The 27,906-nt window shown below is 49.1% G+C and overlaps 1 protein-coding gene across 3 annotated transcripts in view; it reads left to right on the top strand.

Moving 5' to 3' along the window:
- Window positions 1–27,906, top strand: part of Zbtb16 (zinc finger and BTB domain containing 16) — a 212,504-nt gene that overhangs the window by 124,482 nt on the left and 60,116 nt on the right. For all 3 annotated transcript variants that reach the window (XM_059267813.1, XM_059267814.1, XM_059267815.1), the window contains one exon: window positions 26,346–26,432. In XM_059267813.1, coding sequence (XP_059123796.1) covers window positions 26,346–26,432 — 87 coding nt within the window. The remainder of the gene's footprint in view (window positions 1–26,345; window positions 26,433–27,906) is intronic.

The following is a 27,906-nucleotide window of genomic DNA, read 5'->3' as shown; positions in this document are numbered from 1 at the left end:
AGAGCTGTGTGGAAAGGGGAGAAGCCCTTGACACCCTGCCTTCCTGCTGTCGTGGGTTCAGGGAAGGGTCCTGCAGATCTGATGCTGCAGCCTTTGAGCTGAGCGCACAGCCTGCCTTTTAGTGTAAAAGCTGTAACTTCCCTGCCAGGTCATAGTCTTCTCTCTCTATAGCTTTGCCTTTAAACCTTGCACTCATACTTTAGGGGAGAAGAGCAGGTGTCTGTCTTCTTTGGTCTTGCTTTTCTTATGTGGGTGAGTACCAATGTCTGCCTCTGCTTTGGCCATATTGCCTCCGCAATATGTCCTCTGGGAGTTTAACAAGTGATCCATCCCTTCCCATGACAGACACTCTATGTGACTATAGCCAAATTCATTCCGTCTCTATATCTGCCAGTGCAGGTGCTGCCCCCACATCGAAGTGATTTTTTTTTCTGTTTGGGGAATGGGGTGACAGAATTCTTGATGTATCCACAGCAAGTTCCCTGGCCTGCAGTCAGTGATCCACAGATATCATGGCTCCTACCTAGACCTCCTTCCCTATTCCCTATCCTGAAGCTGTTACCCTGGGGCATGCCATATCACTTCACTCCAGATGCTTCCTGCCTGGTGGGCTGTCTGTGTACTATCCTTCCTCCACCTTGTTGTGTGGATGATGGTGTAAGCTCTCCCCAGCAGCTTTGTGGTACCCACTGAAACTTCGTAGGCCACGTGACCTCACTCACTCATTGCTTATCAGGTGCTTTGTTCTGTTCATCCCATTCTGTCTGCACGACAGAACACTTCTCCTACCTTTCCAGGTTTTTCCAGATGCTTTTCAAAATAAGAACACCTTTAACCATTCCCCACTTGTAGTCAGAAATAATCATGACTTCCTCTGGTGCCTGTGTATGTTTCTGTACCTGATGCTGACTTTAAGCACATCTTTCTTCCTCGTGTTACTGTTATTTCTGGGCTTGCCTTATCTCCCCCTCTTGAGAGGCAGGATGATGCAGTGGAAGAAACTTGGTCACCTACCTCCCCATAAGGTGACGTGGCCTTTCTGAGCCTCCGCATCCTTGTCCATAAAGCAGGAATGTTTAACTCACACTCAGAGAACTTGTAAGGCTCACATAACCTCTTTCCCACTGTGCCCACTGTGTGGCTGGTACTTGGTAAGTATAATCCCCTTCTTTCTCCTTAACAGAAAGTGAAGTATTAGGGCACAGGATTGGGCCTATGTTATGTCTAACACACTGCCTGCCATCAGCAAATGCTTATTGAATGAATGAATATAGCCTGGGCATCTGACAAGCCACTCAAGAGGACTCTAAGGTCCTGGCTGGTCTCGCCGGCAGCAGAAATCCTTTCATGGCTGAGGGGCTTGATGGAATGGGGACACACTGGACCTCCTGGCCCTCTTCCAGGCAGTGGGAGCAGGCGTGACTTGGCTACCATCTCTGCTGTAAAAACCATGTCTGCAGTGTTGGTGGGTGTGGCTGAGATACACTCAGGGCTGCTGAGCTCTTCTTACTGTTAGGTGGATTTGGTGTCCCAATTCTGACAAGATAGTGACTTTGTATCACTTCACTGTAAGCCGGTGGGTCCCTGGGGGGAGTCCACTTCGGTCCTATCTGAGGTATCACCTTAGGGTCCTGTAGTCTTATCTGTATGCTTCACAAGCTTCAGGAGGAGGGCATGTTTTCTTAGTTTTCCATTTCAGTGCTGATGTATCGGCGGCCACTGAAGGCTGACTGTATTCTATGATTGGCCCCTCTGAAATCCATTTGCCAGTGCCCTTGTGAAGGAGGACTTGGTTGTGATTCACCATTTTCTTTTATTCACCTTAGCACACAGCTCATAGCCTGCAGAGTCTGAGACTTCCAGTCTTCGCCTTTTCATCCTGTTGCCCTGCAGACCCCTCACTCCTGTACAGATGTGTCTTGACATTCAAGTAGCGCCACAGGACATAGAGGCTAGACCACTTCCTGAACCTTTGCTTCCTGCAGAGAGAGACCTGAATTTGCTGCAGGTTAGGGTCCGGGCTTCTCGCAGCCCCTCCACCAGATCGGAGAACTCGGTTGCTATAGAGGATTATTTGTTTTTTTGCTGAGCTTGGTGATCTATACCTATAATCTCATTTGGGAAGTAGAGGGAAGGGGCTCAGGAATTCAAGGCCAGCCTGGGCTACATGATACCTTGTCTTAAAAAACAACAGACAACCTTCATTTATTTATTTATTTTTGAGACACATCATGGCTGGCCTGGAAGACGCTATAGACAGCATCTATTTCTTGCTTCTCTAGTGGGGAGGCTCTGTGCTAGGAGCTGACAGTGAGACCAGCCTGGGGATCTTATAGTATACACCCACTTTTTCAGAGGGTAAAGGGTTGGAATTGGGAAGGTAAATAGTTGCCCAGGGCCCTGGGGAATGTTTTTTTTTTTTTTTGTCTTTTTCTTGTATTTTTAAGAACATGCGGTGGAGAAATGAAGCCCAGCCTGAGCAGGGGTCCTGGTTGCTCCCTCAGCGTGGCTCTGCCCTTGCCAGGCTGATCCTGGCTGTCTCTTCTGCTCCACCGAGCCGCTGCTGCGTGCCTCTCCCTTCCTCCCTCGCTCGCTGGTGCTGGCCGCCCCACCCCCTCTTGGCTAGCACAGCCTGTGTTTGTTATTGTAGCCCTGGCGCTGAGCCAGGCCTGGCTGTGAGCCAGACTTGTGGGTACAGTATGTACAGTGAGTGCTCAGCCAAGTTTGTCATCATACTCGATTTTTTTTTTTTTTTTTCTAATCTGGAAGGGGTGGGGTGGAAACAAGAGTTTCTGGGATGCTGGAGGAGAGAATGCACTGGATTCCATGGTGTTGTTTCTATAAGGAAGGCGCTCCAGTCTGGCTTGCTTGCTTTATCCTTTCGGTGTCTTCCCTTCCCTCCAGTCGCCTTCCTCTCCCCTGCACTTCCCTGTCAGATGAAATCAGCCTGTAGGAGATCGACAAGGCAAGCTCTTATTTGCAGTGACTAGAATACTAAATTTACACTCTTAAATCAGTTTTCATTGTGTTGAAATTGACAATTTGTTTAATTAGAAGTTTGCCCTGTAGGAGGCCCTTCTGAGAGGCTGCTGTTTCTCCCCTCCCCTCTCTTACTTTCTCTTTTTTAGTTGTGTGTGTGTGTTTTTTTAAGACCCTAAATGGTGGTAGTGAACGTTCAGTTTAATTGAAGTTTTTATTCCGATTTGAATGCGTTAACTACCCAAGTGTTTATGAGATATACCTGATGATAACAATAAGTTTAAATTAACCACCAACAACCTAACTCATTCATTAATGAGTGATCTGGCTGAGTTCTGCGTTTTAGGGATGGTTTTGGGGATCAGAAGGGCTTGAGGACTAGGGGTGTGGCTCATAGAGGGAAGAGCAATGACTTCATTCAAGTTTCTGCCAAATATGGGATAGGGTTGTGGCAGGGAGCAGAAGAGTATCCCCCCAGCCCACCATCCATGTCCAGAGATGACTCTAAGGCCTCATTTATTGCCTTGTTCCCATGGGAATCGGGCCCGGAAGCATTTATGGGTCCCCAACTCTTTGCCTTTGCTTTTCTAAAGAGGTGATTTCCAGCTGGGAAGTGGGGCTTGACAGACCACAGACAGCAAGCTGTGGCTCAGAAGATTCTGAACTTGCCCAGAATAAGCCTTCCCATTAGGCTTATATGAACTTGCCATACCTTGGCTTGACATACTGCAGGCTTATAAGCACACTACAGCTATTTGCTCTGTTTTGGACACAGCTATTTACTAGGAGGGGTCTGTGGTTGGATCCCATTCCGGGGGTATCATTCACTTTTGGAATGAGTGCATGCTTAATATGCACTAATTATAAGTGGGGTTGTGTGCATTTAACAGTGACGGATGCCAGAGCATCTTTCCCCTCCAGGAACTTGGTCTACTAGGAGACATCAGGTTGGTTATAAAGCAGTGGTGAACGAATAGTACTAGCTGTCAAGAAAGACGTACAGGAGAGATTCAGAAGATGTGGTCCCCGAATAGAAGGTGAGAACAGTGTTCTGGAGGATCGCAGGAGGCCTGAGTGTGAGGATGAACAGTACTGTTTGGAGTGGAGTATGTGGGTACAGTGTGTGAAGGACAGAGAAAAGTGTGCAGGGCCTAGAGCAGGGATGGGACAAGATTGTAGAAGGCCTTGAGGGACAAAATGACTTGTAACTCCCCAGCCCTGGAAAACCACTAACATATCGAAAAGGGAGTGACATTGTTTCCCCTTCAGATGAGACTATTGAACTTTGGCAATCTATTGGCCCGGAGTATACGATAAGTGAGACCCCCTCAATGGTCAAGGCAGGTAATCTACATTGGCCATGGCTGCAGTGTGGAATTCCAAACTTCGGACACTAGGGTAAGCTGTCAGGATGGGGATGCCCCACACATTTGTTCCCTGATTGCTCTTGCTGGTGCTTAGGTGACGCCCGCCATGCTGGTTGAGAGCCCACCCCTGCGACTAGGCTTGTCTCTATTCTCAGAGCCACAACAGAGGAATGAAGGCTTGGGGGGATGGGTTTTGCAATTCCAGCAAGAGTGTGGGGTAGCCCTGGTATACTCTCTGAGACCTGAGTCACCCGTGGAGCAGGTGAAAGTGCTGGAGAAGTTGGGTCCAGAAGCAGGATTGGTTTTCTTCGGCTCCTGGGATCAGGGGGAAAAAATACAAGTTGGCAAAGATCAGTGAGTTAACCTGGTTCCCTCCCTCCTTCCCTCCCTCTTCCTCCCTCCCTCCCTCTCCCTCCCTCCCTCCCTCCCTCCCTCCCTTCCAGCACTTAGCTTTTGGCTTCAGGGTTCTTAAAGACAGAGGAGGGAGGAAAACATGGCAGCTAACAAGTCCCTGTGACTGCTAAATGAGGGGTCCCCACAGTAATCATCAGAAAGGCTGCCTTAGAGTTCAAAGATGGCTTCTCGGGACTGCAGCTTGGAGTTGGCCAGGCAGAGGAGAGTCTGTAACCAGTCCTTTCTCCTGTCTCCCCTCCAGGGGATACCAACTTCCCTTTCTGCTATCGGGGTAAAACTGGAGACTCCTGGAAATACCCTCTCCTTGGGGGGGCTCTTTACAGTCCCTCCCCAGGTCTTGAGAGGTGCCCACCCACTGAGCATTCCTGTTGGCAATGGGGCAGCAGAGGCTCCGAGGTCCACACACTGGGGTAGCAGAGAGGAAAGAGCTCGGAAGGCACTTTCTCCTGTCTCTCTCTTGAACACACGTTTCGCTCTTCCTCTCCCTCCTCTGAATTTGGCCAGCTTCCTGAACTTTTTCCCAGAGTGGTGTCGTCACTGGCCTGCCGGCAGGTCTGGATGTTCTGCCAGCATTCCAGAGAGTTTATGATCGCTTGCAGATGCGTCTCCAAGAACACACTGTACCCAAAGCAGAAATTAATGCAGGCCTGACTGCGGGCCAAGCCCCTACACGGGAGAGAGCAGAGAGAAAACAAAAACTGTTTAATGCTGTTTATAAATTATACACTGGCTGATGAAAAATACATTTCTTTCCTGCCCCCTTCCATGCTCCCTCTTCCCTCTAGCCCCCTCCCCACCTCCCTCCCTTTCTCCATTTCTGCCTCAAGAGCCTCAGCTGAGAGCAGGAGAGTATGGTTTTGCTTTTTAGCTCCTGTTTTGGCTGGAATCCGAAACCCTGACGCTGATTCCTAGCCAGAGTGTTTTTCCCCTTTACCTGATGGAATACACTGATTTTTCCAGCCCACATGGGCTGTTTTTGGTTTTGTTGTTTGGGTGGGTGGGATTTTTTTTTTAACTTGGGGTTTTGTTTACAGCAAGTGTCATGTGTGGTGCAGGGTGCCATGCCAGGAGGCTGAATCCCCCACATCTGCCCATCTTAGTGTCACTGAGTATATACTCTGAGGTCCCAAAGCCTTCAAGGCTTCACCTCAGGTTAACTGAACTGAGAAAGTTGAGGAAATTCTTTGCGGGTCATTGTATTAAACAATATTATCCACCACTTCTAGCCCTTCACCTATAACCTGTGTGAAGAGGGGGTTCATATACCCCCCCCCCCCCAGGACACGCATATCTGCCTTATGGTACTGTAGCAGGATCAGGGAACTCATTCTGTCTAGCCCTCTGGATCCCACCCAGCTTCTTCCCACACCCCACAAGCCCCCCTATCCCAATTTATTCTATAAATTCGTTTCTACATTATGTCTATCCATTTACATGGCTTTTGTGTTTTTTAATACTGCTAATGTTTATCATTTGCCCAACAGGCTCGACAGATTTTGCTTCCTGTAGAGCATTGAGGCTTTAGAGCCCCCTCGTTGCTAAGTAGCAGTCTCTCTGTACTGTAATGGGCTGATTTTGTATTCCGTTCAGCGCTGTATCTTATTTTTGTATGCAAGACAAAGTGTTTTGATGGAGGACGATTGCAGCAGTGTCTGGAGGCTGTTTGGAGTTTTATGGGCTGTACAGTACACTGTGTGCTCTCCGAACAGAACACAGGCTGTTGAATTTTGGATTGGATTTGTCATTTTTCCCCGCTCAGAGAGGAGCCTGTCAGATAGAACATGACTTTAAGGGTGGAAGAAGGAAAGTGGGGATTATGTAATATCCCTTTCCTCTCTCCCTCTTTCTGTCTCTCACTCTCTCTCAGTGATCTTTCCATCCCCAAATAGGGTGGCACACCCCCTTTTCCACTGCAGCATGATTTTGCACAGCTAGGTGGTGACGTTCCTATTTGGAATGAATGGTGCCCTGGAGGAGAGGATGGGACATCTGTCTGTCTGCTGTTCACTGGAGTCTTCTCTCCTTCGCTTCTTCCATCCTGCCTAGGTTGTGGACGCCTTTACGAGCCCTTGATTTTGTCTGAGGAGCAGAATGGGGCTGCAGGGCAGGGATGTTTTTATGGGATGGACCCGAAAGCAACAGTGTTTTGTTATTCTCAGTCTCGATACCTTCTTTGGGCTTCCTAGACACAACCCCTGACAGAAGTGTGTTCCTGGGTGGGCTCCCATGGCTGTCTTTCCCTCTAGCCTCTGTTCCCAAGTTCTTGAGCCAAGCGGGGCCCATGTGGTGTGGAGTCCAGGTCTGCACCTGCAGACTGTGTCCTGTCGTATCCATCACGCTACTGTCTTCCCCCCCCCCAGCGCTGCCCCCGCAGGGCAGGTGTTTACTCCACAGCTCTTCTCTCCTCTGCTTCCACTCCCCCCCCAGTCTCCTCCTGTCTCACTTCATCTCTTTGTCACAGTGTCTGTGTCAGCCGTTGTTGACACTGCTGTGTGTTTTCTGTCTTCCGTCCCATGTCTTCATCTGTCTCTGTCACCGTCTTCCTTAGCCTGTCTTCTCTCATCTGTCTGTCGGTCTGTCTGTCTCCTTCGGTACCACCCTCAGTGTTCCTTAGCCTAGAAGTTGGGCAGCAGTCGGAATGGGGAGCTTAGATCACTCTAGCCCAGAGGCCTAGCGAGGACTCTTGGGCACATGACTGGAGAAAGCTTGAAGCACATGGAAGCTTACATGGGCTGGTCCTTTACCTTGAAAGGACCAGAGAGGGTTCACTGTGGCCTGGCTTCTGTTCTTCCTGGGTCCTCGTGTACACTGTTTTTAAGTGGAGTTGGTAGATAGAAGAACAGGATGAGGTTTTGCAAGGCCCTTAGTAGACACTGCTCCTCAGAATCCCTTCACCAGACCCCATGCTCACACAGGTGTGCACCGTATACCCACCAGAGCATGGAATCCTCTAGACCACCCTTGCCAATCATTTTCTTATACCCATGATCTGGTAAAATGTTTGGTGCACAGAAAGCTTGGATCGGTATTTTTGAAGCAGTGAATGTCCTGTAACTAACATGAGGTCGCTCCATGGGTAAAAGTGCGTGCTGCACACGCCTGGTGACCTGAGCTTAACCCCTGAACCCACGTAAAGGTAGAACAGGAGGACCTACTTCACAGAGTTGTTCTCTGATGCACACTCGCGCACGCGCGTGCTTGCACACATACACACACCTCTACCACTGCCACCAACGGTAATAATACATACGTAAAACAGTCTTTGTACTACTAAGGGAGACCTGAAGCTTACGTGGATTTGGGTGCTTCCTTCAGGAAAGGATTCTGAATACACAGTGTTTGTGATTTGCTAGGTGAGTGGTGGGTGCCAGAGAGGGGGGGGGAAAGCTGCAACACCAGTCCATTCCAAGAGGCAGACCTCTGTAGATCCAGCACTCGGAGCAGCTGATTGAAGACCCCACCCCAGATGTAATAGCTCAGCTGGTAGCAGATAGTGGCATCTGAGAACCTGCAGGGCACAGGGTAGCTGTACCTGTTGGCCTCGGGTTTCTCGTCTTCAGGGCTTGGGCCAAGTCTCCCTCTTGTCTTTGGTAAACCATCGCTGGCCACAGGAGCCTGCAAGCTTCTTAGTACTTCATGCTCTGTTCTCAGCCAGCAGGGCTGGTTGTTGGCAGGTAGGTCCTGCGTTCTGTCATGCCCTGAGCCTTTAGATAGTCATGGTAGCTACTAACTTAACAAACCATGGGTAAGATCCCTGTCCCAAGGGATCTTCCTGCCTAGGTCAGTGGCTTTGGCTCTTTGGGGGGCAGAATCTAAGTCTGGCTAAGGTAGAGGACTAGACCTCTTGCAGAGTGTGTGTTGAGTGTCTGTGAGAGGGAATCTGGAGGTGATGGGAGGTGCCTGCAGAGGTCTAAGTCTGCTCTGTGGAGTTCACAGATTCATGGGGTCAGGCTAGGGGTGGGTAGGCTTGGACAGATGTGTGGTTCCGAAGGTAGCTGCTCGTTGGAAGGTCTGCAGAAACAAGCAAAAATGAGGGGCAGTATTTTCACCAGATACTGTGTGTGCACGTGTGTTTGTGTGCACGAGTATGAGGGAAAAAAAGATATTGAGACGAAGTGTTTACATGAAATACTCAGAATTCTTCCTCTACTGTAGTGGGCCCACACCGGCCATTACCTTGAAGATTTCAAAACAAAATGAGCTCATGATATCTGGTGACTGCCGCCGACATTCATGCTTGGTTGCGAAGCTGTCCTTACCTTTCATTTCATTGTTGATTGCTAATTTTTGGATGTTGGTGGCACACACACACCCCCACCCCTTGGTTTCCTTCAGGAACAAGTTGATTGATGGATGGATAGGAGTGCTTCTCAACAGGACCCCAGTGAAGAATCTCCTTTTCATTTTCAAAATAGCCTCTGACCTTTCAGGCCAATAGAGCAGAGTTTCTCTGAGGAATCCAGAGGGCTGAGGCTGAGACTCCAGGTTGACTTTGGCGGGGGGTAGAAGTTTGCATTTTTTTAAATCTAATAATTTGGGTTTCCTGTGAATGGTTCTGCATGGTGTGCAATAGTATGCATTTTCATAACTGTCTCTTCCACTTTGGGTAAAGGAAGGGAGGGAAAAAATAACAGCAGCAGCATTCTGTGGGCAAAGGAAGGAAACAAGAGAATGGGGCAGAGAACAGGCTAAATTTAAAATTGTAATTGGCTGACTTCCACTGGCTTGCGGGTGTTTTAATGACTCATAATAACTTCATTTAAAACCAGCTGAGCAGAAAATAGATTGGAGAGGAGCCTCGGGCCATTATGGATTTGTTTTTTTTGACAAGCTCGGTTTTCAGCAGCCAGGAAGGCTCTCAGAGAGGGCTTGGCTGTTTCTCTCTCTCTCTCTCTCTCTCTCTCTCTCTCTCTCTCTCTCTCAACTGGGAGAGATTGTATGAAAAAAAACAGAGATAGTTTCTTTTTTCTTTTTAACTCTCCCCCCACCCCTTTTAATTTTTTTTTAAAAAATTGATTAAAATAGATGCCTTAGGGTATTATTTTAGCGTTTTAAGATCCCCCCCTCCGCCCACATACACTTTTGATGTGGTAAACAGAATATAAATAAAATTGTTTTGGAAATGACTGAATTAATTAGGTAGTAAACCAACTCCAATGAATAAATTCCCTGTGCTGGTCTGCTCTCGCCGTCATACATATTTTCAGCAACCCCTTCCTCTCTCCCCCAGTCCCTCCTTCCTCCTCAGGAGGAGACCCTCCCTTTTAAATGGCAAGGCTCTTGTGTCACAGGGGCATCTGTTTAGTTATTCACCTGCCCCACATGCTGGTCACTGGGATTTCCATAGGACTAGCTCTGTCCAGGAAGTTTTAGGGATTGCCAGAAGAGGCTCTGACCTGCCTCTAGTCATTTCTAAATAAAATCCTGCCTGTTTCCCATGCTAGGAACGATGCCAGAACCAGAGACAGGTCCCTTCTTCCCTATCTTTTGAAAGTCAGCCCACTCAGCCCCCGGGGTGCAACTGGCTGGGAAGCACGGGAGGCCTTCTCCATCTGATTGCTCTCAGCCATCAGCCACCCATTCGGCTGTCTGCTCTTATGGCACCTGTCACCTTCTTTGTTAAGGAGGGTTTTTTTGTGTTTGTGTTTGTTTTGTTTTGTTTTAATTCAATTGTCTCCTTCCATGTGCTAGGTTGTAGGCTCTTGGGAACATAGGATTCATGTATTTCTGTGTTCCCCCATACTACCTAGCATAGGAACCTGAATGGTGGTTAGAACTCTACTGTCTTTTGTGTAAATGGGTGGAGGTGGGGCAGGAAATGGACTGGAGGCTCTCCTGTGCTGCCTCAAGCCCTGGGTCCAGCTGTCTGCACCAGGAGAGAGGCGGGACCTCAGCAGTAGCCTGTTTCCTTGCCTCCCTACAGCCGAGCACATAGTAGGCAATCAGTAAATATCTGTTGAATAGGCGGATGACTTTGGGTGCGTGGTAATGGATCGGGACAGGGAGAAAGGCACACACTTACTGGGTGCCTGCTGTGTTCCAGGCACAGTGGAGTGCTGGCATTCTGACAGCTTTGACACGCTGGTACTCTTTTATAGATGAGGACACTGAGGCTGAACGTATCCACTGCTCAGCCCGTTTGAGAGCAGAAAGCCAAGAGGCGGCAGAGCTAGGTTCCTACCTAGATCTCTCCCTGTGCCTGACCCCGGTTCCACACCGTTGAATGTCACAATTCCTGCTCTTCTGTGTGTTTACCTACTAATGCCTTACAGATCAGGGAGGTCAGATAGGAGAGCGAAGGCCGGGAAGGCCTTGTCTGAGACTCTGAGGTGGGAAGCGCCATATTGGACGCTGCTCCAGAGCCTTGCCCTAGTCCAGCCACTAGGAACAGGAGTGGTTTATTACCCTTTCCTGCTGGGCCAGGGCAGCGTGTGTTCAGTGATTGCCTGACACATACACAACTGTCACTCCTCTGCATTGCTTTGGAGGGCTGGAGCAAGACGGTTCTGGAAACATCACTAGAGGGTTCAAGGCCAGTCAGTATGCAGCATCACCTTCAGGGAAAGCTTGGCAGCGCCATGCCCTTCGCGCCTCTGCATCACCATGCCCCACCGAGAGAAGGGACAGAGACAGCTGCCTGTGGTCTCCTGTCTTCTCCTGGGGGGAGGCACCCTCAGCTCAGGAGTAAAAGGGATAGTTGCCTTGTTCTGTCCCTCTGAAAGGAGGGAGCGTGTGGGGTGGGACTAGCCCTGTAGGCGTCCAGCATCTTGTAGTATGACCTGTTGTGAGGTTGTGGTCCCCCTGGCCTTTCAGACCTTGTCCAGTGGAGTTGTATCCTGTAACGTGAGACCAGTTTGGTCTGCTGTAGAATAGCTTCGTTGTCTCCAGGCACACACTGGGGATGCTGGAACTTTCTGCGGGGAGGGGGAAGTCTTCACCTAGTGGGAACCAGATTGTGAAGGTTGGGCAGAAGAGGCACTTCAGTGGCTGTGCTGGATCCCACCCACATGTGGCTCTGTTTAAAGCGAGGAGCACATCATCGTGTATGAACTCAGCCATTAGCAGCTGAACTGAGGGTCAGCAGTGTGCAAGCCCAGATGAGAGTTGGCACTACCGCCTTTACACGACATTTGCTAGTGACTTAGATAAAGGGACGACATGAGCCTGGAAAAGGAAGGGTGTGTACTGTCCCCACAAGGGAACAAGTGGTTGTTATGGGAGTTTGGAGCTGTGAGGATATCCTTGGGGTGGGGGTGGAGGGGTGAAGAAAGTAGTCCAGAAGAGGGTAGGTAGTGTTTAAATGGGGGGGGGGTTCTCTGGCTGTAGTGTCCAGGAGGAGCTAAGGCTGGGATGCAGGGGGGAGGGAGGTGTCTCTTACTTTTCCAGGTGAGAGGAAGCCAGAACAGCTGTGAGCTAGTACCAGCCAGGCAGGCACCTCTCCTCCCCTGTCTCTGGTGTCCATAGTGACCATCAAGGCCTTAGAACCCGGTATCTTGCATCTGAAGGGCCCTCAGGTACCCAAGGGTATTGTGGTCCTCTTTATTAGCAGGTTGAGAAGCACTCCAAGGAAAATGGAAACTGCTGTTGGGCATGATGTGGGTGAGTGGGTGCCTGGCATCCCAGCACTTGGAAGGCAGAATCAGGAGGATTGAGAATTACAGGCCAGCTTGGGCTACATTGGAAGACTGAGGATGATTGGGGGTATAGCTGAGTGGTAAGAGTGCAGCAGGCACAAGGACCTATGGGCAATCTCAAGCAAACCAAGAGAGAAAGAGATGGGTAGATAGATACATACGGGAGAGGGTTCTGCAAGCCTCAGCCTGTGAATACAGTGTTTAGAGCATTGCTTTTGGGTGAACTGAAGCTACTGAGACACCCTGAGGACCAATGGAGGAGCTTTGAGGATTTATCCCAGCTGAACGTCACCCCAAGCCCCAGCCTATCTCCTTAGATCACAAGGCAAATGCCCCTATGTGTGCATCAGAAAGAGTGGGTTGGCTTCCCTGGGTTGAAGGCAGGACCAAGGGCTGCTGTAGGGATGTGCCTGTGTCTGGGATTCAGTGTGGCATAAACGCCTCTTGTGGACTCAACCCCCTTACCATGGCCCCCACTAGTTGGCACACTCCTTTCTCTTTTCCCCCAGCCAAGCCCATTTGGAACAAAATTCTTTCACTTGCCAGAGAAAAAGAAAAAAAAAAAAACCCAAGTTCTAAACTTTTCATTAGGTAGTTGGGATAAAAAGCCTTCTGGGGTAGGCGGATTAAACCTCGTAGCTCTCTCGCTGGCTATTAGAAGCTAATTGAGCACCTAGAGCTCATTGGCACTGAGTTCTGCTGGCGTAATTATGCAAGGCCACAGTCATTTGAGTAACAAGGTAACTCCAGGTAAAGAGAGAATGCCTGGAACTTTTGATTTCCTGGAGTCTTCCTCAGTTGCTTTCTTTAAATGAGCCCTGGACAGACAAAAGCCTGGAGGTGAGACTTTGGGGACAAGCTGTTGTCCTGGGTGATTACTGCCTCCCTAGCCTGAGTCTTCCCATGGAAACAGCCCAGTATGTCTGGTAGAGCCCTGCTGTGAGCTAGTTTGGTCTTGATTGAGGTTTAGGGTCTGGAGTCACACGTTGTGGAGTGGAGGATGCAGAGGAGCAGGTGGAAGCTGGAGGGTTGCCCCAGGAGTAAGAAGGCTGAATGAGGAACAAGGAGACTCGGAGGGCAGTGTCTTCCACAGGCATGGAGGGCAGGGGCCTGACCCAGGTGATAAGGGAGACTCACAGTCTCTGTCTGTCTGCCTCGAGGTCTGTCCAGTGTGGGTGGGCAAGGTGTGAATCTAAAACACCGGGACTAACTAGGCATTTAACAACGACCAGATACTGTAGGCTTATTTATGGTGACGTTTTCTCTGCCACAACATCTTTCCACTGAACTCCATCTCTACCCCAAATCATAATCAGGAGGTATGAGTGGGGGCTGCTTCCCTCAGGGCTTGGGCTTAGTAGGTGCCAACTGGACCTTGAGTGTGTTTTGGAAGGAGCTCCAGGGCATGGCCAAGCGGATCGTGTCCTCTGGGTGGCCCTGCCTGGCCTCTGGCCTGCCACCCATCAGCATTGAATCATGCCCCTAGGAGGACAGCATGTAACTTGGCTTCCCAATATAGCCCCTGCCCTGCAAGGTGACAGGAAGAGTCATTGTCACTCAGGCACTCCATCTTCCTGACACCATGTGGCTGACCTGGCTTTCTTCCCTCGCTTCTTAGCCTTGCCCAGCCTTGAGTTCTGCTCCAGGGGCCTCTGTGGAGCTGGGTTTATTTTAGTTTTTAAGCGTCCCATCTCCTGGTGCTGTTTTCTAGCCCCTGCCTTCAGTCTCCAGCCTGGACTGGATCGTTCACAGCGTCCCCACAATAATAAGTTTGTCACAGCCAGAGCCGAATGGAGGCAGAAATGTGGTGTTTGGTTAAATTGTAAAATTAGCTAGGGAAGTTAATGAGGCATTTCTGCCTCTGCTTTTCAAAAAGCAGGAATCTTACGGAGGTGCTTCAGGTACCTTGCCTAAGAAGGAGAAGGGGTGGGGGTGGGGTCCAGGCAAGGTGGCACATGCTTATAATCCCAGCACTTGGACGTTGAGACAGGAGGATTACCACGAGTTTGAGGCCAGCCTACACCGCATAATGAGTATCAAGTTTGCCAGGACTACCTAGCAACGAGACTGTGTCTTAACAACAACAACAACAACAGCAAATAAAGAGGGAAGGAGGGGAAGGAGCCGGTCAGACTTGCCTAAGACCTGTTTTGAGTCCATATTCCTGTGTCCATTTTACGGATGATGCCATGCTTATTACCTGTCTGAGCCTTCCCAGCTACCACTTCTCTGGCTTGACGTTCACGCGGCGCTGCTTGCCCGTTCGCAAATGATGACCCTCGCGCTCCGGAAGTCACAGTCTCGGAGGTGCGTGCAGAGGCTTTGCCAACAGTCTATTTTCTGCGCACACCAAATTCGCAGGGCCTCTAATTACACCAAACAAACCGCTCTGTTTTCAGGCAGCAATCCGATGTCATTTCAGTTGTCAGGAGCACTTTAATAGCGAACGCTCCGGGCTTCATCGTGGACAGAGTCCCCTGCACCCCCTGGACCTTTTGTGTAGAGTGACCCAGAGACAGCCAGCCGGTCATGTTTTCCCCCAGCCGGGGAGATGGGCATTCATGGTGACAGGCAATATTTTTGTTTTGAGAAGTGTGGCGCCTTGAGCCTTCTGAGTTTTGAGCCTGAAGCTGGCAGTGCTGGGATTGTAATGTAACACCTCAATTATGGTGCAGGGGGTCAGGGAGCCAGGCTCTGCAACCCACAAGGTTCCTTAGATCCGTGGCTGGAACCACAATTAAGGTTTCAGAAACACCAAAGGCAAGCCAATGAGTGTCGTTTTTAACCAGTTTGAACATTTTACTACTTCCGAACATCAGAAGCACCCGGGCTGGAGAGCTCACTTCTTGTCCTCAATAAAGCGATTAAGCTGAATGGGTGCTGGGGAGTATTATTAGGCTGAGAAGGGCTAAAAATAGGCCCGCTCTGTTTTCTGAAAGCCACAGCAGGCCTGGAGAGGCTGGCAGCCTTGAGGTGCCACTGAGGGGGTCGGAGGAAGGGAGAGGGATCGTGGCAGGCCCTTGGGCATGGGGTCTGAGACGGGGTGGTGGGAGTAGATGCAAGGAAATCAGGTGGAGGGACTTCTCAGCTGTCATCAAAAGTGGCATCACAACAGATAAGGTGGCTTTGTTGCTTCTCTGTGTATTTGAAGAGTCTTCCAGGAGAGAGGAGGTGGGGAAAGAGAATGAAGGTATTAATTCTAAATGATTAGTAGGTCCAGATTTTAGGATGGATTCCTGGGCCTAATTTTTACCTATTTAGTCCTTACCCTGTTGTAACCTTCTGCTGTTCTAGGTAAAGGGGTTCAGTTAGGGCAGTGAGCAAATGGGAGTGTTTTCAGAGGGATACTCAGAGGAAGTTGGTGGGGGGGGGGAGCAAGAGGAAAGATGCTCTCAGCAAAACCTTAATGTACCAAGGATGCCCAGGAGGAGTGAAACAAAAGGACTTTTGGGTAGCTGAAGGTCAGCCAAGAAAAGCGTGTCTGTCTTAGTCTTTTGAGAGTGCTGTCATTTGTTACTGTGAGGGTCCATTTCTCTACTTTGAGTGAATACTGTTGTTTCTTGTGACAGGGCAGTTTGCTTCCATGGTTGCCAGAAGGGGACTGTCAGAGGAGACAGCCTAGCCTGGCCACCTGGAAGAGCTGGGTATTGCTTCCTGGTGGCATTTCTAGATGAGAAGCCCCATCTTTGGGAGCTTGTATAGTTCACACTCAAGGGAATGATGCAGAATTGGCCTGCTGAGCCCTGGCAAATGGCTTCTCTATACATGCTGTAGTGGTCACACTTGTTACAGTGTTTGAAGTCCTCAGAAAGGCTGTCTTGTCATTGAAATAACATTACTACTTAATGGAAATTTAACACACATGCACGCGCGCGCGCACGCGCACACACACACAGAGTTGCGAGTGGCATTGAAGAGAGGTGGCAGGGTAGGGAGAGAATGGGAATTCTAGGAATCAAGGAAAGGAGAGAATTACCTGTATGACAATCCCAAAGAGATCTACACATTTTGAAAAGACTGGGCATTCTCCTTGGTGAGAAAAGAAGGAACTGCCTGAAGGAAAGGGGGATCAGAATGTTCTTGATGGAGGGAGGCTTCCCACCCCCAGAAGATAAACCCAAACTCAGTAGGAGTGTCATGGGATGATGAGACCATGGCAATGGCAAGCACAAGCTTGAAGTTTGACAGGGTAGGCACAACCCCAATCCTGGCATGGCATCTTGGTAGTAACTCTGTTTTGTCCCCCCCCCCCCCCACACACACACACTTGACAGGGTTTCACTATATAGACCAGGCTGGCCTCAAACACACAGAGATTCTTCAAATGCCTCTCACTCCAAGTGCTGAGATTAAAGGCGTGTACCACCACACCTGACTGATTTTCTTTTTTCTACTGTCCAAGAAGCCCTGTGAGGCTTACCCTGGGAAGTATGGACCGTGTGTGCAGGTGTATTCATGTGCTTGCGTGTATGCATCTAGGATGTCAGCCTGGGACCAAGCCATCTGAGGATGCGTCAGGAGTGTGGAATTTAAAGATAAGAGGAGGTCCAAGGCTCAGGTGACACACAGAGCTTTGAGGTTGCTTGGTGCCAGGAGAAATCCCTTTTATTTTTCTGAACATCCCAAAGTGAGGTCAGCAAGGAAGATGTCTAGAGTTTGAGTTCTTGTATCCCATAAATGGCTGAAATTCCCATTGTTACTTCCCTGGCTTTGAAAAAGAACCTAGCCAAGATGGCAATGCCAATTCCCATAGAACAAACCACTCTGATCACCCAGTAGTCTAGTGTCCCTGGAGCTTAGGGCTCAGGCTCTGGTGTGGCCTTTTTGGTGCATCGTGGACCCTGGCTAATGATGCCTCCAGCACCGGACTCTGCTCCCTCGGTCCACCTGATAGAACAGGGTATTTCCACGAGAGAGATTTTCCTGCTGAAAGGAGGCACCCATCCCTTGCTGGATGCAGCCAGAGCCGGCCTTCCCAGTATCAAGGCTGTGAGCAGTCACGTTCCCTTTTGTAAGCATGTAAGCTTTCTTTGCCATGACCTTCCAGATGCTTCTCTGCCTGCCCTACTCCATTCAGTGTTTTCTCTCTTAAACTTTAAAACCTGTCATTTACAGAGGGATAGGCAAGGCTCACCCATGGCCACACAGCTCAGGTGGTGACAGTCAAAGACCCTGAGTGTACTTCCTTTGTTGCTTTTGGGGACATCTTAGTTGTTCTTGAGCTGGTAATTTACCATACTTGGTACAAGTGTGGCCTTGCCTTCCTTCCCAAGCAGTAGGATGTGTATCCAAGAGCATCAAGGTGGTGTCTCATCTACCCAGGCCATTCACTTTTTGTAATGTGCCTTTCCCTCGGGAGCTGGGGATATAAGGGGAGGCACCAACCTGAGGGCTGTTACTCATCAGCTTGAGGACTTGAAATCAGTCTGTAGCCACCCCACTGATGATGACTTGGGCACCTACTGTGTACCACGTTCATCACACAGTTTGTTATTTAAACTGTCGTGTGAAGGTGAACAGTGCCCTTAAGAGGTGCGAGGCCCGAGGTCATACTGTACCACTAACAATAAGAGGAACCCAGCACCACAGCACTGTAGAACTTCCCCAGGCTTGATCATTAGCCTTGGTCCCCATCAGTATAATGTGTGTAGAAGGAAGTCTCTTCCTTCACAGCCATCATAGTAGGAGGCATTTATGGGCTCTTGTACTGTTCACTGTGGTGCTTTGATTGCCCAGTCATGGAAGTTGCTAGAGGGGAAGTGGGGCCAGTGACTGTAGGTCAAGTAAGACCCTTCAAATCATTACTCTTAGATTTGAGGATGGTGTGTGTGTGTGTGTGTAATCTATTTTCCATCAGACTTGGATTTTCTTTGAAATAATTCAACGGCAATGGATGTGCATGTTACCTTCAGGGTGGCTGGTAGACGATAATGATGCTGTTAAAAATTGCCCGTGAGTGATCATGAGAATGGACTGGAGAGGCACCTTGCCTTGACCTCCCAGACCTGGTCTGACCTTGTAACTGTTGCTTTGTACTGGGATCCCCTGAGAGGCACCCTGCCTAGTGGCCCCTGTCTTTCCCTAACTTCTGCTGAATGAAGAATTATCAGAGTGAACGACTTTTCTCCTTTCTCTTTCTTCTCACTTTTCTGGGGGGTGGAAAACATATCCTAATTGTTATAATGTGTCCATTTTGTACACTTGTTTATTTTGTGCATCTCATATATTAACTTTGAGGAATCTAATGGCAGATATATTGATGTTGAGGACATCTAACATTTATCGTATAGTTACTGTATGCATGTGTGGGGGATAAAGACTTTACATGTATAATTTAAATTAACCGTCGCTTAATCACTCGGGAAACAACTCACTCATTCAGGGAGATGGCCAGGAATGGTAGAGTTGAGACTTGAACTTAGGTTTCTTTGATCCTAGAATGCATGTTTTAATGACATGACTCTTCATCTTTCCACTGTGTGTGTGGTGGGGGCTATGTTTCTAAGCCTCATACAGGGTCTTAGGTAGCTAAAGTCAGCCTTGAACTCCTGATCATCTTGTCTCTACTTCCAAAGTGCTGAGATTATGGCGTGCACCATCGGGCCAGACTCTAGTGTTAAGAGCTGGGGCAGAAGTTCTTTCAAAGCCTTTCTGGTTCAAGTGGGAAGAATTCAGAACAGAGTGTTGTTCTTCCTATGGGACCTGGGATAGAAACTATAGGATTCCTGTGAAATCTGAGGGCACTGGGCACCATGCTGCTCATCCAACTGCTGTAGTACATTAGTTGAGTGTTGTTCTCTCAGATCTAGCAATGCCTTGCTGTTTCCATCAACCCATCCCAAGGTCTCCTCACCTTGTGCAGAGTGGACCCTGAGCCATACACAAGGTACCAGCCTTTTCCCAAGTCAACAGTTGGACCTACACATGGCCACCCTCGGCTCACACGACACCTCCCGTGCCCATACATCTCTGGCTTTCTGCACCCTCCCTTTGATCTGGAACAGTGCATCCCTGGCTTCTCTGCCTCCTGTTCTACAGTGAGTGAGGCCAGTGTCCCCAACCCAGTGTCAGCTGTAGCTCCTTAGAGCTACATCCTGGGCCACCCCTGAGACTGCCGGGCTTCCATTCAGTGGCATCTGCCCACCTGTTCCCCTTTTCCTGTCCTGTGTCCCTTACAGGAACTGATCCTTTCCAGTGTTTCATTTTGTCGATAAAGGAGAAAAACTAGAGCTAGGGAGAGCCAAAGAGGGCCTGAGGCTGCAGGCAGCTCTCTCCGGGAGTACACAGCTCCTTGAGGGAAGGAACACGCAGTGCTGGCCTTTGGAACTGGCAGCCAGTGTGCTGTTCTCTGTCTGATAAGAGGTACTGTAAATAAAACTGTACACCGTGGCCTGTTGTAAAATGCCCAAGTCTGTACTCATTGTTCTGACAGCTTATGCTTTTTTTGGGGCTGCTGTTTTGGTACACTCTGTACTTCCTTATGTAAGCAGGCATGCATATCTCATCAGAACATTCAAGATGTTTATTTTAAAATCGCGAGGAATTAAAAAAAAAAAAAAAAGGACACACCACTCAACATCAGATGCTGGTAAGGCACTAGGTGTCCCCGCCCCCCCCCCCCAGCAGTTCCTTTTTTATTATTATTAGCTTGGGGGTTGGGAAGGCTTTGAAGAGGGAGGGATCTTTGATTTTTTTCCCCCCCTTTCTTTTGGCTTCTGCCTTGCTTTCCTAGAGAGACATCCCTCTCATCCGATTGTGTGTCGTTTCTTTTATTAATTTCTATATGCTTAGGACCCCATCCCTACTCCCAGTCCCATTTCTGGTTAGGAAGACAAGGGAGGAGCTTCTGTACTTTGTCAAGAAGACTAGGCCAGAGGAGAAGGCCACTGTGTGTGTGTGTGTGTGGCAGGGGTGGGGGTGGGGGTGGGGGTGGGTGGGGGTGTGGGGTGTGTGTGTGTGGCATGGCTCCCACTGGCCCTCGGCTCTGTTGTCATTGGAATCCTGACATTTAGATACAGCTTTATGTTTCGGCTAGTGTCTCTGGCTGGTTTTGGTTTGAGTTCTGTGAGCCAGGGAGTTGGGGGGTGAGATCCCCCGACCCTTGCTGGAACCTTAGACGAGTTCTAGCCTCAGCCAGGCTGCAGTATCTGCATCTTTTCTTCTCACTGAACCTTTACCTGATTGCATCCATCCGCATGTGGCCTCTGTCTAACCTATGGATAGCACCAGGAAGTCAGGGCACAGTGGGAGAAAGTGGCTCTGTTCAGGCAACTCTCTGTACCTCAGTGTGAGACTGAGAGCTTCCTCAGGCTCTGGGATGGGAGGGTCCCTGGGAATCTGGCAGGAGCAAGGATGTCTGTCTGTCTTTCTCCAACAATCAGGCTTATTGACCCTCAGGTAAACTTAGAGGTGAGGGTGTCCCACAAAGAAAACCATGGCCGGCCGGTGTTATGACCATCCTGGCCCCCTGAGGGAAGCCTGCCTGGAGATGGGAGGCTCAGAGTATGCTAAAGAGAAGGGGGTTGCTGCTGTGGGGTACAGAGTGGGTCAAGAGGAATGGGACACTTTTCTAACCTCTTCTCCTTTTCCTGTGAGCTTCCTGAGCCCCCGAGAGAAAGCACATCCTGTAGTTTCTACAGAGGGGCCGTAGAGAACCCCGAAGGTGTAGTCAGGACTCTGCCACCTCCCCAGGCAACAGCGTGGCAGCGCTCTGAATGCCCACTGTTTCCTTCCCAGGCCAGTTTTATATACCAGTCTACTCCCCTAGAGCATCCAGTGTGCTGGGGAAGACGGGACAGGACCCGGAAGCAGGCCCATTGCAGGGGCCTCCAGGGACTCGTCCCCGGAAGATTTAAGATCTGGGTAACTGAATTGTTGTTGATGCTGACATATTGGTCCTATGGCAGATTTTTCGGTTCCCCTCAACAAAACAATCACTCATTTTTAAATCAACAGGATGAGGGAGGTATGTGTTTGTGTGTGTGTGTGTGTGTGTGTGTGGTTTTGAAATATGTCTTTACGAACGGGAGACTCACTTTATACAAGATAAATGGCCCTCAAATAACAGTGCATCGAATCTCAGTAAAATCAATCATACTTTAATTGCACAAAGGCAGTGTTTTAAAGGAATACTGGGTGGCAGTGATGGGGGAGCTACTGTTTACTGGCCCTCTATCTCCACCCACAATCAGGAGGGTGTCACTTGACTCACTTGTTAGCTCTCTGGGGGACCTACTCTCCCAGATCCCATTTTACAGATGAGATGGCATGCTCATGGTTAGATAGCCTCCTGAGTGTCAGAGCTAGTGAGTTCCTCTGCTAAGATCTGGGCTACTCTGTTGGACCCAGCTCCTAAGCCCTTAACCACAACGCAGCCACCTTGGGTGGCATTAATAGCATCGGTGATCTCCCAGTAACAAAGAGTTTCATATTGATTAATATTTGGTGCTGACTCAAAGAAACAACAGAGGGGCAGTGAGATGGCACACTGGATAAAGGGACTTGCCACCAAACCTGAGGACCTGAGTTCTATCCCTGGGACCCACATGGTGGAAGGAGAGAACTGCCTCCACATTCCTGCCGGAGCATGCCCCACCTCACATAAATAAATTAAAATGTAAAGAGTATTAGACAGATAATGGCCAATCCCATTTTAGAGCCAGGGAGCCGTAGGTTCATTTAGGTGAGAGGACTTAAGTCTTGTGTGATATCTACAGCCTCAAGTGTCTGACTCAGGCCTGGGTCCCAGTTCTCCTTGGTTTGCTGTGATGAATAGAAAGGATTGGATGGGGCCAGCTCCCCATCCTTCCTATTCCGCCCCCTCTTCTGTTTATCATCTCTGTCTCCAAGTGGTCCCTTTCTCAACTCTCACCGACCACTCCTCTCACTGACCCCCTTTCTGTCGTTCCCCCCCCCCCCCCCGGTCTCCTTGTTCTTGCTTTGCCAAGAGGCTATTCCATGACAGTGGTCTTGTTTCTTCCTGACTCCTCTCCTCCATTTTCCCCAAAAAGATGCCAGCTCATCTGAGGCTGCTGTTCTGATGCCCCACCTAAAACAGCAGTCCTGCCCTTTATCCCTCCTCGCCCAGCTTGTCTCTATCACGCACTACTACCCAGCTTGTTTTTCTTTTGGTTTAAAAAAACAACAGCTGCATTTACATCTTGATTATAAGCTCCATGAGGACACTGTCCTCACCTTCTGGCTTTATTGGTGGGTACCATGAAACCGCCTCATGCGGGAAGGATCTGACAATCACGACCCTCTTGGAGCTGGGTCCCTGGAATTTTTATGTCTCTGTGATGACCCCCTGGACGTTTTGTGTGGGTAACTGTTGCTGCTAGGTCCATATACACCCACCCTCTTTCAGCTCTCATGACCACCTTTGACACCTTCCCCTCAGCCTTCCCATGGATGCTTTCTACATGTATCACGGCTGGGTGATGTCACTGTATTGTACTTCAGGAGTAGCCGTGTGCTTTATACCCATTTGGATGCAAACCTGACTTCGTACCGAAGGCGGCAGTGAACAACATATGCACAGTAAACAGGCAGAGACTGTCTTATTGATTAACAGATGAGGCCTCTATTATCGATCAAAGCTTGGCGAGGGAATTTATCACTTTTAATTTCAGGGCTGCCAAATATTTCTGCCTCTGAGCCAGCCATTCCAGAGACAATTTAATGTACAGCCTTCTTGGGAGAGGGGATTTCATCTGGTGTCTGCCCCACTCTTAGTTCCTCACCCTGCAGAGTCTGAGGATGCGAGTGTCTCTGCGCAGGCGTGGAAGGAATACTCGGGCTTCGTGAATGGGAACCAGCACTGGGAGCGGTCTTCTGTGGCATCCAAGTGGAACATGGAGGCTGATCCCCGAGTCCTTGGGGGAGAGGGACTTTTCACACACTGAGCTTAATACCGTGACTTCAGCAAGTGTGGAGTGAAGTGACATTGAAGGCCACCAGATGTGGTCAGGCTGGGACTGAGGAAGCAGTCCTTTAGTAGATGGTGTGTGCTGGTCTGTTTTTATCTTCCTCTAAACCCTGGGTGATGGTGCACGGTTGCCCTTCATTTCCTCCCTCCCCCTTCCCTTTCTCTGCTCATCTGCCATGAAAGTGAGCCGCTACTCACAGCCCCATTGATGGCTGTTTCTAAGAACCTCTCCACACCACATCCCTTTGAAGCTCACAGCTCTATTGGGTTCCTAACTTGATTGCGATTACAGGGCTCCAAAGCAATGGCCGAGCCCATGAGGTGCCTGCCCCTCCCAGTGTTCTTTGGGGAGCTGTGAGAACAGATAGAACCAAAGAGAATCAGATCCCTCGCAAATCCACCGAAAATCATTGATGGTTAATGATTCAGGCCGAGGGGAAGTTGCTCATTGTGAGGGAGCTGGAATTGCATCCAGCCAAGCTCCCCCATCCTGACCCTCTCTGCTTTTTGAAGCGTGTCCTGTGTGCCCCCTCCACTGAACGTGGATGAAAGTGGTCCTAGCTGTCACCTCCAAACACACAGACACTGCTTTGCCACCGTCCCTGTAGAATTTTTCTTGGCTTCATTTTCAAAGCTCTGTAAGCCATGGCCAGGTGCTTGGCCTGAGGATATCCTGTGGCCTTCAGGGACCCCCAGAGGTTGTCCTAGGCTTCCTCGTGCCTTTAGGTGAAACTCAGCCACAGTCACCCGAGGCAGATGACTCTAATTATTTTGAAGTCTCTTCAGGAAAAGCAATTTCATATCTGCCCTGGAGTGCTTTCTCTCACATTTAGTCAGCCAACTCCTGTGCTGAACACATACTAGGGTAGGTATAGCCTGTTCATCACTGGAAATATAGGTGTCAATGAGACTGGGGTTGTCATGCTCTCCAGTTCTTATACTCTTCATTGACAAAAACTGTCCTTTGGTGTTTAAGTCTTTGTATTTTGATCTGTATTCCTTGAGGCATGGATTTTCAAACTTTTTTTGAGGCAAGGTCTTTGTAGCCCAGGCTGACCTGGAACCCACCATGTAGCCTAGGCTGGTCTTGAACTTGTGATCCTTATGTTTTGTTTTCCTGGGTGCTGGGCTTATAGATGTGCACAATCATGTCCATCCTCAATTTTTTTTTAAAAACAAATCCTGGACTGATTTTTGCAATCTGACATGAAGGCCTGATACATCAAATGGGTAACTGGATTTGGTCTTGTTGAGTTGTTAGAAGGGAGAGAGGAGCTTGCCTAGTTATCCATAAGGCATCTTTGCAGATGGAACCCCGAAAAAGCTGAAAATAAGGAGGATTAAGAGTTCTGAAGTCAGGCTGTTGATATTTACATCTGTGTCTACCCTCTGTTCTGTGTGACAGCTGGCACATCCGTAACCTCTCTGAGCTTGTGGTTATCCATCTGCTAAATGGAGGGTGGTAGGGGTGTGAACTCCAAATGGTATTGTTAGGACTTGATGAAGTAATGCATGTTCAGCATTTAGCATTGTGCCTGATGTAGAGTAAATCCGTGGGCAATCCTAGGTGGATTGAAAATAGCAGTAGGGCTACAAATATGCAAAAGATTTGTCTGACACTTCCCAGGCTGTAAGGTAAGACCCTCAGACACACATAAGGAAGAGCTCAGACTCGTTGAATGGCACAGAGCAGGTTAGAAGGGGCAGAGCAGTGAGGGCTGGAGGGCATGCCCTTGGTGCATGGTCTTGAACATGAAATGGCATGGAATAAATGAGACTCATGCCTAAAGAAGATGCTAAGGGACAGTCTGGCTATGCAGTTGTGTGGCTCACTGGGTCAAGTTATGGAAAACCCAGAGGTGAAATGAAGGAATTAAGTACAGACTGGCACCATCTTACCTAAAGACAGATGAAGAATTATATGGCCTTTAAAGGAGGATCAGACAACCTAAATCCAACCTTGAGTGTTCCAGGAATGATACTGCAAAGGTCAGGATAAGCGAGGATTTTCCCTTCACTACAGAGAGGTGCATAGTGAAGACATTTTGAAGAAAAAGCACCAAGACTTGAGACCAGTGACCCTTAGATGAGATGCAGAAGACTACTGAGACAGTGGTATGATGGTGTTTTACACGGACATGGTGACGCTGTTGCTTTGAGCTTTGTAAGTGTGGCTCATGCTGGCTGGCCCTAAGAATATTGATGGAGGTTAGGTTGTTGTAGGCTCCCACCAGGAGTTAGGCAGATAACGCTGTAGGCAAGATGATAATGGTTTCTCAGAGAGTCAGGCTCGCAGGATGTTGTGGCAAAAGAAAGATAAGTCATCTTGCCCAAACGTAAGGGCACGGCTATCAAAGCAGAGGCCTCAGTGATGACCAGGGATTGAGGGTGTAAGGGATGCAAAGAGGCAGAGGAGGTGTAGAAGAATGGGCAGTAATGAGGAAGAAGGCAGCCCCTTCAGGGAGCCACTGCAGCCTACTCTGGCTAGAAGGGAGTGAGGTGTGGAAAATGAAGCATGAAAGACGGTACCCCAACAAGAGCTGTGTCCATCCTAGGAAAGGGTTTGGCCATAATCCTCACAATACTGGGAAATTTTGCAGGGATATTAAGTGGCCAGATACAAGGAACAGTTAGGGGGTCACCAATGAGTTAATTTTGTGCATACTGAGCCAGAGGGTGTGTAGATCTAGGTAGTGTGTACTTTTCTATGAGACACAAGGCAACAGTGATGTCTCTCCTTGTTGGTATCTTTCGCTCCTATCCATCCACCTAGCAGAGCCAGCCTTTCGTCTTCATGAGACATCTTACCCAGACTCTCTCTTAGTTTGTCTTAGTCATGCTGATTTTAGTTCTTCTCTTCCAGGAGACCTGGGTGAGTGGTCACCTGTCCAAGGCAGATCTTGACTAGCTACTGGGGCTATGGATTATCTCCAAGTCACTTGTATCTCAGCCACTCCCCTAGTACCCAGGATGCTTCCCACCCTCTGGACTATGGTTCTAACGTTAGCCATTTCTTTCTTTCAGCGGGTGCCAAAGCCTTTGTGTGTGATCAGTGTGGTGCCCAGTTCTCAAAGGAGGATGCTCTGGAGACACACAGACAGACCCACACTGGTGAGTGTCCCTGACTCCATTCCCCAAACTACCCAGTATTATAGTACAAAGGAGATCCGGGGATTTGGTGACATAGTATCATCATGTCTAGGGTCTTTGTGGATGGGAATGGGCTTGTGTAGACTCCTGTCCGTGGGGCTGGCCAATGGTTACAGATAGGAGAGTCCCCCATGAGAACAGCTGTTCAGAGTTAGGCTAAGATTCTGTCCGTAACAAGCCAGTGAGCCTCCGTCTTCCCCAGGTGTCTTTGTGTGCTCTTGCTGGGGCCCTAAGGAGTCTGCGGTGTTGCCTAAGCATCCATTCCCCTAGCTAGTGGTCAGAAACCTCTCTACACTCTCCCTGGTGAAATTGAGAAATCCTGGTGTAGCCACGGTGTCTGATCCTCCCTGCTGTATCAGGTTGAGTCATCATCCCCAACACATCCATCTACATGCAGGGATGTATTTGAACAGTATTAACTGACAGAGATAGAGCTCTGCTGGATTCCACAATGCTGACTGCACAGCATCAGCATCATCTCATCATCATGACTGACAGCCCTGTTGCCATCGTGGTTAGGGTTCACACTGGTTGGTTGCTCACCATGTGCCAGGTACTATTCTCTTTGCTTTCCGTGACTCCTTTTGACTAGTCTTTCAGGAACCCTGTAAGCTACTCTTTAAGTCACAAGTTACAAAAAAGAGTCTTAAAAGAGGGCAGGCGCTTGCTGAAGTCAGGAGCAGGGACATGTGTGACAGTTCAGAGGTTGGACTGCCTGAGTTTCATGGTGACCGGGGCAGTTTCTAAACGGAACCGTGGATTAATTCCTTAACCTCTTCTCATTTGGGTTTCCCCATCGCTTAGGAAAGTGGAGCAGTGACAGTATGGATCTGTCAAACAGTGCTTTGTGGGGATTAAATAAAATATTTTCCCGGAAGTGCCTCACAGAGTGGCTCATAGTAAGTAGTTAATGAATAGTAGTTGATTGATACAATTTAACAGATATTTATTCCATTCCTGCAGTGTGTCCAGGCTGCTGGGGGCATTTAGGATACAGTAACATGTGAGACTGAGAATCCTGACTCTCATGGAACTGAGGTGGTTGCAGGGACAGAGTTTGGGCCACAGCCTGTGATACAATGTCAAGTTAAAGTGGGTGCAGCCAAGGAAAAGGAAAGCAGGTGAGCGGGAGAACATGAGAGGAAGAAAGTGGGATTTCAGATAAAAATCGTCATGGAAGAAGGCTTTGAGAAGGTGACAGCTGAGCAGAAGCCTGAAGTGAAGGGGGAGCTACTCAGATGCCCCTGGGGGGTGCCTGGGCAGAGAGAGGGACCTGCCTCTGGGAAGGTCTTGAGACCAGGTGGGGCCTCTTAAGTTCAGAAGAGCAGTGGGCAGAACAGAGAGCAGAGTGGCCAGTGAGCATGGAAACAAGGCAGATCGCTCAACCAACGCTAGAATTTGGGCTTTGTTTTGGATTTGCTATCGGCCCTTCTGA

Source organism: Peromyscus eremicus, chromosome 7 (assembly GCF_949786415.1).
Source record: "Peromyscus eremicus chromosome 7, PerEre_H2_v1, whole genome shotgun sequence".
NCBI classification, from domain to species: domain Eukaryota; kingdom Metazoa; phylum Chordata; class Mammalia; order Rodentia; family Cricetidae; genus Peromyscus; species Peromyscus eremicus.
The sequence above is the reverse complement of the archived record's forward strand: the minus strand, read 5'-3'. Positions and strand labels throughout refer to the sequence as shown.